The sequence below is a fragment of the Geotrypetes seraphini genome, chromosome 5 (genome assembly GCF_902459505.1).
Source record: "Geotrypetes seraphini chromosome 5, aGeoSer1.1, whole genome shotgun sequence".
In the NCBI taxonomy this organism is placed as follows: domain Eukaryota; kingdom Metazoa; phylum Chordata; class Amphibia; order Gymnophiona; family Dermophiidae; genus Geotrypetes; species Geotrypetes seraphini.
The window spans coordinates 138,203,152-138,216,431 of NC_047088.1; the positions used below are offsets into that span (position 1 = coordinate 138,203,152).

The 13,280-nt window shown below is 40.2% G+C and overlaps 1 protein-coding gene across 3 annotated transcripts in view; it reads right to left on the reverse strand.

Moving 5' to 3' along the window:
• The window catches only part of PTH2R (parathyroid hormone 2 receptor), a 335,103-nt gene that overhangs the window by 117,216 nt on the left and 204,607 nt on the right, over window positions 1-13,280 (reverse strand). For all 3 annotated transcript variants that reach the window (XM_033944289.1, XM_033944291.1, XM_033944292.1), the window contains one exon: window positions 3,255-3,408. In XM_033944289.1, the coding sequence (XP_033800180.1) occupies window positions 3,255-3,408 (154 nt within the window). The remainder of the gene's footprint in view (window positions 1-3,254; window positions 3,409-13,280) is intronic.

The window sequence follows — 13,280 nt, forward strand, 5'->3', positions numbered from 1 at the left end:
GATTATGCTTTTGAATCGAAGGCACCATCCTATTCAATTCCCTCCCATGAAATCTGTATAGAACAAAGTATTTCTAATCAGTCTCCTATTCCTTTATTCCTTCACTGACTCCCCAAACCCACAATACGTTTGCCGCCATGAAGTCCTGCGCGGGACTCTTATCCAATATGAGGCTGTTCGCTGCTAAGAAGATAGTGCTGTAAACATCTTCCTCTTGAGAAAGCTGAAGGGGAAACATATATCGTGCCATGCAATTACCAGAGACCACATACTGTGTCGAGGAAGTTTTTGAATTTTGAGAAGATGAACTGTATAGATTGTTTGGACTGATGAACTGTGACTGTGATTTTTGAATTTTGGGGGTTTTTTTTGGTTTCTTGTTGTTTGAAGTGTTGATTTTTTTTTTTTTAATGTGATTGGAGAGCACTAAGCACTTTTGGATTTGCAGCTGAGCCCAGAACATAACGACTATTCCAGCAGAGATAAGTACTCCTCTACTCATCTTAATTTATTGTTTTTAAACTATCATATTTATTGGTAGGGAGGGAGGAGTGCAATGATGTATTCAAGCCTAAACTGGTTGAGTCCTGAGCTCGCATATCTTATAGTTCTCACTGGCTTTCACTGAGCACCACTAATTATTTATAAAAAAAATGTTTTATAGTATTTAAAATTAGAAATTCTTTTTTTGAAGAAGTTTTGATTATTTGTTAGAGAATTTGGAGGTATATAATTTGATACACCCATTTATAGTGAGCGTGTTCTGAAATACTACCACATACATACAAGTGTCAGCACCATAGATATGCATATTGCTGTGTTGGTCCCATGATATTTTAGACATTGTTCCTTGTAAAAGGGATGCTCCTCCCATACTTAGCCAGCACATACTGTATACACTTCTCCCTCCGTTTTCACAGTTTCAAATTATTCACGGTTTTTAGCTTGCTGGCTCCTCCCTCCAAATTACGTCAGCTTGCATAGAGAAATCACTGATTTCATGCGTTTACAGAGAAAATCACTGATTCCCAGCACTTTCTTCACTGTGTTTTGCCTCTCCTTCAGGAACAGGCCAGGCCTCCCACCATGTTATTTGCGGTTTCACCATATTCACAATGGTTTTTAATAGAAAACAGCGAATAACATATGAAAAAGTTATTTGCAGTTTTTCTGTATTTGCGATTCTGTTAATCCGCTATCACAGTGAATATGGAGGGAGAAGTGTATGTCCATGTCTGCATGTATTTTAGAAAAGGCTCTAGTGGAATATGACACATCCAAATTGGATCTCTCAATTCCTATTACGGTACTTCATTCTATCTTGAGTAAAATGGTGTGCTAGCCATGATAGTCTACTTTATAGAAATAAGACAAAATATAAAGGAAAAAAGGTAATACCTTTTTTAATGGACTAACTTAATACATTTTATGATTAGCTTTCAAAGAAAGTTTGATTAGTATTGATTAGCTTTTGAAGGAACAGGGAGAGCTAGGTGGGTGAGAGAAGGGAGAGATCAGCATAAGGGAATCCTACGCATAGTGGCATAGTAATGGGGGCAGCCCGCCCCAAGTGCCAACCCCCCACCCACACAGGCCACACTCGCACCCTCCCTTGCCCCGTACCTCTTTAAATCTTCGCCAGCACAAGAAATTTCTCCAGTCTGATACTTGTACCAGCCTGGCTCCCCTCTGAAATCACTTCCTGGTTGAGAGGCCAGGAAGTGATATCAGAGGGAAAACCAGCACTAGAGCGAGCAGCAGACTGGAGAAGCTGCTCGCACTGGTGAAGATTTAAAGAGGTATGGGGAGGAAGGGAGGGCATGAGTGCGACATAGGGGTAGGGGGTGGGGAAGGAATGGGGGGTAGAGAGAAGAGTGTGGGGGTTCCACTGCCTCAGGCATCTCCTACCCTCACTACACCACTGCCTAGGTATGCGCATCTTCTAATAAGAACATAAGCATTGCCTCTGCCGGGTCCACTCCCACGGCAGCCTCCCCCCAGGTCCATAATCCGTAAGTGATCTTTTTCTAATAACCCTCTAACTATACCCTTCAATCCCCTTTTCCTTCAGGAAATCATCCAATCCCATTTTGAAACCCATAATCGTACTCTGCCCTACCACCTCCTCTTGGAGCGCATTCCAGGTGTCCACCACCCTCCGAGTGAAGAAGAACTTCCTAGCATTTGTCCTGAATCTGTCTCCTTTCAATGTGGTATATATCATTCAATGTAAGAAGTGTGAAGAAGTGTATTACATTGGAGAAACCAGTCAGATGCTAAAGACTAGAATCAATTTATCTTGATAAAATTACAGTCACAATCTGGCAAATTAGTGAATTGGGCCCTTTACGCTTAACTTGTCAGTGCTGAATATGGATTTAGCTGGTTAATGTTTTTGCAGCCATAAAACCCCTGGCTATTCAATGCCAGTCACCAGAAATGGCCCAGTATTGAATATTCATGCTCAGAGCCAACCGTGGGAGTTATCCGGGCTGCCTCCCAGCGTCTGAATATTAGGCCCACTGTAAATTTCTATTATTGTAAAGCAGAAATTAGAAAAATTATTTCTTAACCCTCAAAAAGCTAAGAAGTTTGCTGAGATTTTTCTTCTTTAAAAAATGATGAGAAAATAAAATAAACAAAGTTTTTTCTGATTACCTTGAATTATGGGACCTATTTACAGTATTCAGTTTTTGTTTATTTATTCTTGATTTTACTCCTAATTTTAAACATACACGGGAGATGTGAGATAATTTTAAAGATATCTTTCTGAAATCTACTGTCTTACTTTTCAGAAAATGTTCATTACCTGCAATCTGAGATATAAGATCACAACATGTAACAAATCTCCAACAACTAGGGACACTGCTATGATAATGTCAAGAGAAAGAATAATATTTAATTATCATAATTTTTGTATTCATGTAGATATTTAGCTTTAATAATAAAGCAGAAACACCAAAAGAGAGCTACTTTGCCACGCTATCTAAGAATGTGAATTAAAAGCCATTCATCTGAACCAAACGTTATCATAGATACTAACTATTTGTTAAAAGCAGAAAAGGCCCATCTTGTTCTCAAGTTGCATATATAAATTATGTGTGTAGATTGTGCTGCTTATTTTTATAGAGGGAACTTTAGCTTCTAGATATATTTCTTTCCTCTTAAAGAAAGCAATAAAAGAAGAAATGGACCATGATAGAAATCATTTGTTTAATACACAAAGTTTATTAATAAAGAATCATATATCTTACCCCATCCTATTAAAATGAAGCCCCATAAGTACTTGGTGTCAGAGAAGAAAGCCATAAATATCAAGCTGTGCAGATAGAGCCCTTCTACCAGGATCCAGTAGTAGTTTGTGGTTAAGAAGTATAGAAACATCACAACAGCAACTTTGCACCCAACCTGCCATAAATAACATTCCCCCACAATATGAATTTAGACTTATAACATTGACAGACTACATAACTTAAAGATTCAGTATGAAGCATTATGTGTTGCTAGTAAAAATGTGAGAAGTGAAAATTGGTCGCATTTAATTGTACAATCCGCCTGATATTCAGTGCTATTTAACTGGCCAGGAATGTCTCCTGGCCAATTAAATAGCACTAAGGCAGATAAACGTGAATATTCAGCAGGAGATAGTTGGCCATCTCCACTGAATATTTGTGGTTAGTGGCACGTCTGGTCACCAAATATGTTACGTGTCAATATTCGTTGGCTGACTGGCTAAGAAGTCTAGTGGCCAGATAGACCTGCATAAATAGCACGTCTTTCTTTGGGCACCATAACTTAACTGGTCAGCTAAGTAATATCGGCAAAAACGGTAAAAGCAGCTAAAAAAATACCTCACAAATTCAATGTCAGTTGCAGGATATGGCCCGGCATTGAATTTCCAGGTTCTCTGCTGAGCGCAGGAGATAGCTGGGTTGTTTCCTATAGTATGGCCTTAAATATAGTGAGCTGAAATTCTAAGATCTTGTTTAGCTGTAGGACTACATACAGTATTCAACAAACTGACATAAATGGATAGTATAACTGAATTGCCAACATAGGGGTAGATATCCAGTTGTTGTTGGTATTATTTAGCTGCCACTGGCATTATTCTAAGATATTGAATGATGGCCCATGTCCAGGAATCAGCACTGAATATTTAGGTTTATGTGTTCAGCTATCTCATATGTGGTTAAGTATGATATGTAGAACTTAACCACTTAAGCAACACTACATAAAGATAGGACTGACTTTTTTTGCTTTCTGATATGGCCGCTTCACTTAGGTGGTTAGGTGCTGAATATTGGCATTTAACCACATAAGTGCTGATTCTACTACTGGACCACCTACAAAATAAATTGCTTTAACTTTAGCAGTCTGTGGTAATATTCAGCAATCCTCACAAGTGATTTAACCAGCCAGGAGCTGTTTCTGTTCACTTTGAATATTGGCATAGCTTAAAATTACCCCAGGAAAACTATGCTTCCACATTTATACTTGTTATTTGATGCACATAATTTTTTTGAGTCAGAATATATACTGTACATATTTCTAAATTTTCAAAAGTATGTATAGAAATACAAACCTCACACTATCCCTACTCACAGGGATGCAGGCAAAATATTCTTGCATATAGACTGTATGTATAGAATTTTACCTATACATAGTTGAATAGGCCCTATACGAAAGAATAGGACCCATGGTAAATAACACCAATGTTAACCCACTGTGGGGTAAATTTATAAGCAAATTGAGATGAAGAAGAGTTTTAAGTGCTTGAGTGGATATAGAAACATTGAACATCACCTCGTGCTTAGATTACTGCAAATTGCTTCTCTTAGGCCTTCCGCTTAGCCATCTCATTCCCCTCCAATCCGTCCAGAATTCGGCCGCACGACTCATATTCTGGGAGAGCCACTTTACTCATATTACTCCTCTCCTAAAATCACTTCATTGGTTTCCCATCCATTTCCAAATACAATTCAAACTCCACTTACTGACCTACAAATGCACACTCAGCTGCCCCTCACTATCTCTCTTCACTATCTCCCCCTTGCTCCCCCCCCCCGTGAGCTCCACTCAGCTGGTATGTCCCACCTCTTTGTGCCTTTCTCTTCAACTGCCAAATCCAGACTGTCCCTTCTACCTTGCTGCACTGTATGCTTGGAACAAGCTGACCGAATCCCTATGGCAGGCTCTGTCTCTGGCAGTGTTCAAGGTCCATTTTAAAAGTCCTCTTCTTTGAGAGTGCTTTTGACTCCTAACTCTTCTCACCTTGGGTTCTGCATCCCCTATCCTCTATGTCATGTCTGTCTGTCCAAGTTAGATTGTAAGCTCTTCTGAGCAGGGACCGTCTATAGATGTCAAAATGTACAGCGCCATATGAACTCAATAAATTAAATAGTAGGCTTAACTGATGGTAAGTACAAGGTAGAGATACAAATCATAGGTAAAGGGGATATTCAACCCTTTATAGGAAACCAGTGGCGAGAAATACTCTATTACATTTTTCAAGCTTCCACCCTTACAAACTTAAAAGTAGCCTCCCCATTAGCCAATTTCTGAGAGCTAGAAGGGCATGTTCAGAGCTGAACGAATTTCAAAGGGTGGCAAAAGATATTAGTCAAAGATTTCGTACCCGTGGATACCTGGAGAAATGTATTCACCAAGCCTATGTAAGGGCTCGCTATGCCCACCGTGATTTGCTATTACAGGACTCTGGCAGGGATGCCCATTCCACCACTGAGGAAGTGAGCCTGGTGTGTGTGTTACCCTACTCGGATGTGGTCATGGCCATGATTGGGTATATTAGACAACATTGGCCCATTTTGAGGACTTTGAGGGGTCTAGATGAGTACCCACTCATTGCTTATACTAAGGGCACAACTATTGGCCAGATGTTAAAACGTGGTAATCCCCACAGCGAAGTAGGGTCCCACTCACCTTGTTCCCAGTGCCAATGGTGTGATAAAACCATAGTAGGCAGTGTTTGGTGTGATCCATGTACTGGGCAGGTTATCCAAGCTAAACAACATACTACATGTAAATCGGGATGGGTGATTTATGCCATCATTTGCCCCTGTCCCCTGATATACGTGGGTCGCACCAAACGTGCTGTCCAACTGAGACTTAATGAACATAAGTCCAGAATAGTTACGGGGAATCTGTCGGCCCCTCTCGTCCAGCATTGGCAGTCCAAACAACATATAGTGGATCAAATTAGGTGGAGAATTATTGACACTCTGACTACACAAGGGGTTGAAGGAGATCTGGAAGCTAAGTTAAACTATTTAGAGCAAAGATGGATCTATCGCCTCAACACTGTTGTTCCTCACGGTCTTAATCTTGAATTAGAATGGTCATCCCTTTTGTGACATCTCCCTGTGATTAATTTTCCCCTTCTATGTATAGGACGGGAGGATAATAAGCCAAAAAGATATAAATATTCAAATCTTGGTGTTGGGTCTCCCCGTCTCGTGGGTGGGGGGAGTGAGTGGGTGTGTCTCATTTGGCCCCTCCCACTTCCGGGTCGTGGATATTTAAAGACTGTTATACCACGCCGCGGCCATCTTTAGAACTTCTATCAGGTGGTTGCGTCGTGAGAAGCCAGTACTAGAAAGGTATGGTTTTACTGCTAGTGGGTACTTAGTAATATATGGTTATGATACTATGCTTAACGTTCCTGTTATTAAAGCTAGTTTTTTATTGCAGGGATAGTAGCCCTGAGGAAACCCCCTCTACGGGTGAAACATGTTGACTTTTATATCCCTTGTCAACTACCATCCCAGTTAAGCTAAGTATTGACTTAAATTTTTTAGCTAACACATGATATTAACTTTAAGTTATTAAACTAATTTAAGACTTAACTAGTTCCATGTATTAAAATCGACCCAGTGACGATTAGGTGCATAAAGCCATGGGTTATGATTCTCGTTGAACCCGTGGTGGCATCTCTGAGGGCTGTGAAGATTAACAAAAAATCTAATTGTTGATACAAGGTATCTTATGGGAGATTTAGAATATCCCCTTTACCTAAGAAAATGTACAGCGCTGCATATGCCTTTCAGTGCTATATAAGTGATAAGTAATAGTAGTAGTAAGGAGTGGCATTGACAACTTCACCCCATTTAGGATCTGCCAGTAAAACCATCACAGTGGCCACATAAGCCTTTCAGAGCTTGCCGCTTGTGGGCATCAGGGACTACAGTCAAATAGTAACAATCCTACCTAAAAAGACAACCTTCTGGGGAAAAAGGCAACCTTTTGGGAAAGGGGTAGCTTGTTCCGAAAGGATGGACTCCACCTTAGCCGGGATGGAAACAGACTGCTGGTGCTAACGTTTAAAAAGTAGATATAGCAGCTTTTAAACTGAGATGTCGGGAAAAGCCGACAGTTGCACAGGAGCGGATAGTTCAGTATGAGATATCCTTGGAGGATATTATTGAAACAGGATATTTAGGGAGTCCCAATAGAGAGGTTCCAATAATGGTGAAAGAAAGCTAGGAGGGTTTAAGAGGAAGGCATCCACCTGAGGGTAATCAAGGAACTGAAAGGGGTTATAGATGAACTGCTCCAACTAATAGCAAATCTGTCGATCAAATCAGGAAAGATTCTGGAAGACTTGAAAGTGGCAAATGTTACACTGATCAAGAAAGGTTCGAAGGGAGATCCGGGAAACTACAGACCGGTGAGTCTAACTTCGGTACCGGGAAAGATGGTGGAAGCGCTGATAAAGGACCACATCATCGATCACCTTGAGGAGGACCAGCCAGCACGGCTTCAGCAAAGGAAGATTTTGCTTGACAAACTTACTGCACCTCTTTGAAGGAGTAAATGTGCAGATATACAAGGTGACCCGGTCGACATCGTATATCTAGATTTTCAGAAGGCATTTGACAAGGTCCGCATGAATGTCTACTTCGATAAATTGCGAGCCATGGAATCGAGGGTGATATCCTCACATGGATTAAAAACTGGTTGGAGGATAGGAAACAGAGATTGGGGGTGAATGGACAATACTCAGACTGGAAAAGCATCACGAGTGGAGTGCCTCAGGGTTCGGTACCTGGGCCTGTGCTCTTCAACACATTTATAAACGACCTAGAAATTGGCATGATGAGTGAGGTGATTAAATTTGCGGATGATACAAAGTTATTCAGAGTAGTTAGTATACACAAGGATTGTGAAGACCTATAAAGATACATAAATATGCTAGAGGAATGGGCCATGAAATGGCAAATGAGGTTCAATGTACTGCAAGGTGATGCATGTCGGTAACCAAAATCATATGCACAAATAAAGGATGTCCAGTGCTATACTCAGAGAGAGCCCCCAGGAAAGAGACTTGGGAGTACTTGTAGACAAGTCAATGAAACCGTCCGCACAATGTGTGACAGCGGCGAATTTTAAAGGTAATGCGATGGTTAATGGGAAGCCAATGTGAATCGATCAAGAAAGGAGTTACATGATCATATTTTTTACCCTTGTGTATAAGTTTGACATAAATCACTCCTTCTGTGACACATGAGGTAAAGCTCCTCAGCTTAAATATCTGTCCTGACACCAGATGCACAAAATCTTGGATCTCTATCATCAAGGGGCATACTATACAACTGCTGCATTTGAAATGACCCCTCATCTTATCCTGCATCAAGTTTATTTCCAGTTTCAAGTTTATGTAAAATATTTGATTTGATCGCAAAATCCAAATCCAATGTGATTTACATTTAGTTAAAAATTAGGCTAAAAAAAACAAAACAAGACAATTACAACTATTTTGACAAAACAAAACATGTGAAAAAGGGAGGGAAAAAAATTGCAGGATTAAATACAATTTGTAAACAAATAAAAAGGGATAGGTAATAAAACAAGAGGTTGGGGAAGGTTATCCACTTAATTTTCACTTACCAGCACTACTAGTCCACTGTAAAGTATCTTAATATAATATAATTTAAATGATTCAGTTAAAAGCGTCCCTAAATAGCCAGCTTTTTAGAAGATTTTTAAACTTACTAAGTAATTTTTCTTCTCTTATATTGATTGGGAGCGAGTTCCAAATTTCAGGGGCTGTAACAGAAAAAATCGTATCCCTCCTTGAATAAACGAATTTTAGCGAAGGGACTACTAGTAAAGATTTTGCTTCGGATCTTAAAGATTTTGTGGGAGTATAAGGAATTAGAAATCTTTCTAAGAAATCAGGAGCTTTGTTTATTAGTATTTTATGTGTGAGTAATGATATTTTATATGTAATTCTGTGGTTTACAGGTAGCCAATGCTTTTCTTTTAAAAGGGGGAGTCACTTTTTCCCTAAAAAAGAGGGAAAAAGTTAAGTTACCAGTAAATGAGGGGGGTTACAACCCCCCAAACCCTCCCAACACCGGCGCAATCTCTGTTAAGTAAAGTGGGGGGGTTCCCCACCAACACCTTCCGTCGGAGCCCCTTAAAATACTGTTTTTCTTCAGCGCGCTTCCACCTTGCGCTCAGTTGTCTGCGCTGGGTTGTCGGCGCGCCTTTGTTGTCACGCGCTTTTGTCTATGAACTGAAATTTAATGTGGACAAATGTAAAGAGATGCACATTGGGAAGAATAACCCGAATCATAGTTACCGGATGCTAGGGTCAACCTTGGGGATTAGTGCCCAAGAAAAGGATCTGGGTGTCATTATAGACAATAGGATGAATCCTTCCGCCCACTGTGCGACGATGGCCAAAAAAACAAACAGGATGCTAGGAATTATTTAAAAAAGGGATGGTTAACAAGGCTAAGAATGTTATAATGCCCCTGTATCGCTCCATGGCGTGACCTCATCTGGACTATTGCATTCAATACTCCAGATTCTCCTTATCTCAAGAAATTCTCCTTTTCTCAAGAATTCTCCTTATCTCAAGAAAGATATATTGGCACTAGAAAAGATTCAAAGAAAAACAACTAAGATGATAAAGGGGATGGAAATCCTCTTGTATGAGGAAAGACTATCAAGGTTAGTGCTCTTTAGCATAGAAAAGAGACGGCTGAGGGGAGTCTATAGAATACTAGGTGGAGTAGAACGGGTACAAGTGGGTTGATTTTTCACTCCATCAAAAATTACAAAGACTAGGGGACACTCGATGACTGTTACAGGGAAATACTTTTAAAACCAATAGGAGGAAATTTTTCTTCACTCAGAGAATAGTTAAGCTCTGGAATGCATTGCCAGAGGTTGTGGTAAGAGTGGATAGTGTAGCTGGTTTTAAGAAAGGTTTGGGCAATTTCCTGGAGGAAATGTCCATAGTCTGTTATTGAGAAAGACACGGAGGAAGCCACTGCTTGCCCTGGATCAGTAGTATGGAATGTTGCTACTCCTTGGGTTTTAGCCATGTCCTAGTGACCTGGATTGACCACCGTGAGAAAGGGCTACTGGGCTTGATCGACCATTGGTCTTACCCAGTAAGGCTATTCTTATGTTCTTAGCACCCTAGAATACTAGTATACTTCTTTCTTCTTCTTAGGTGTCATCAACTCATGCTTAAGTCCTAGAAACTTGATGAATTAGAGATCTAGAAAGAAATTGGTTTTGTGCTAGTCCAGTAAGGTCCTCCAGTGTCATCCTTATGGTTGTTTTCAATATGTCCAGCCATCTGATTGCAGATCTTCTTCTGGTTCCTTCAATCTTTCCAAAGATGATGTCATTTCCAATGATCTTTTTCTTCTGACAGTATGACCAAAATAAGACAGTCGTAACTTCATCATTTGGGCTTCAAGTGATCTATTAGTTCTTCTGACGGTCCACGGCATGCATAAAATCCTTCTCCAACACCAAAGCTCAACTGAGTCAATCTTCTTTCTGTCTTTTTTTGTAGTGTCCAGCTTTCACATCCGTAATTGATCACTGAGAAAATGAGTGTGTGGACGTCTGATTTTCATTTGGAGTGTTATTTCCTTGCCTTTGAATACTGTGGGCAAGGAAATAACACTCCTTACTGAACAAAAAAAAAAAAAAATCAAGTCAGACTGCTATAGATTCCTACATCTAAAGTAAACACTAAGGGGTAAATTCTCTATTACTGCGTTTAACTTAGGCGTGCTTTGCATGTCCGATGTAAGTGAATAATTACAGAGTTAAGGGTCTTAATTAATGTTAATTGGGAAATTAACGACACATAGACGTCCCTATGAGGTAGTTGACGAACTGACGTCTATAGAAAGCATAGTCCCGTCTCCAGCTCTGGACATGGGCGTTCCGTGGGCGTTCCGTGGGCGTGCCAAATGGTGACACTAGATGAGCGCTACCTGAGCGAGCAACCGCGTCTAAATATCGTGTATTATGTAGACGTAAGAAACCCTGGTCTAACTTGGATTTCAATGCCGTTTCAACTATCGTAATTGCGGCTCTTTGTTAGACGCGAGGCAGACGTCCGCTGTGTTTTTTCATCAATAATTCCAATAGTGAGTTTGACTAGGTAATTTTCATCTTTTCTCTGTCCTAATAAATATAATGACACCATAACAATGGAACACATTATATTGCATGGATAACAAACCACATTTCTGCCCAAACAATAATATAATTTACACATGGCTTTTACAACCCCCTTTTTTTTCTCAACAAACAGCACTGCAATCGGCTCTCTTTTGAAAGCAAAGAAAAAACAGCACACATTATCAGCACTTAAAAAGAGAATAAACAGATACACACCTTAACATTCAGCTTCCCTCATTGCAAAATGGAGGTCTTCAGTTGCACAAAACTGACCTCATTGTGACCTCATCAATCTGCACCTTCAAAGTAGTATGCCACAATTAAAAGATGTGCTGGGTGTAGAACTCACAACCTCTGGATGTTAGGAGCACAGGCTGGCGCCTAACACATAGAGCTACAGTTGCTTCTACTTAGGTCCATCTCACCACCCTTCCATATCATACTTGACTGAGCTGTCTATGCTCATTAGCGATCATATCAGGATGAACTCAAATAAGTTTAAGCAAAGGAATGCCTAAAGATTTGGAAGGTTTTCAAGTAGAAAACAAATATCAACTATGTATTAAAGAATTGCAGCACAAATGACGCTGATCGGCAAGGGCAAAAAAACACCACTTTTCCGGTATGACGCCTAAACGGAACAGATTACTTAGTCATATATGCATTAGTACAGTGCTTAGAATGAAGATTAGCGTGTGAGAAAAATGGAGCTCCACCTCACATGTGTTCAAGCACACTTGGGAATATGGGTTTGGGGCTCAGTGAAAGCAGCGCTTTTAACCATTGAGCTACCACTCTTTTATCTTAGCCTACTATGACATTATAGCTAAACTCCTTTTCCCTTAGCACTTCACTAAGATATGATATGACAAGGGAGCCAGAGGCATTGGAGCTGTAGCTCAGTGAGGAAAGGCACTCTCTACCAATCTTCTGGGCTTTGAGGGTTCAAATCCCAGCCTGTATTTTACTTGTGGCATATCTACCTTCCAGGTGCACTTTGATGATGCTTTCCACTTCTTATAGGAGTTGAATATAACATTACTGTACAACTTTGCTGTGTAGCAGAAAAATAAACTTTTCCCCCTTCCATGCTAAGAATTTGAGTTCAACTCATCTTATATTTCTCCTTTTAAACATGGCATACTTTGTTAGTTTATATCATGGTAAAGTATACATTTCTGAAATGGTGAAGAAACAATAATATACAACTGCAGTGTTTTGTCTCACCAAACTGCTATAAGCACAAGAAAGCATTTGTAGCTCAACACGGTAATGCTCCTGTTCTGAGCTCTGACCTCTGAAACTCCCTGGTTCGACTCCCACCTTTGCTCATTTTAATAAGGTCCTAGTTTTTTCCTATTAGCTCTTATAACAGGGTCTACATGGTGGACTTTGCCATTTGTAAGGTGCACATTTCCCTTTCCAGGCAAACCTATTTTCAACTTACCATGGCTCGGACATCCTAAGCAGTGATGAGAGGAAACCTTTCCTCTGACAGCAAGATGACATTTGTGGATCGCCTGGTTAATGTGCTCTCATCACTGCTTAGGATGTCCAAGCCATGGTAAGTTGAAAATAGGTTTGCCTGGAAAGGGAAATGTGCACCTTACAAATGGCAAAGTCCACCATGTAGACCCTGTTATAAGAGCTAATAGGAAAAAACTAGGACCTTATTAAAATGAGCAAAGGTGGGAGTCGAACCGGGGAGTTTCAGAGGTCAGAGCTCAGAACAGGAGCATTACCGTGTTGAGCTACAAATGCTTTCTTGTGCTTATAGCAGTTTGGTGAGACAAAACACTGCAGTTGTATATTATTGTTTCTTTACC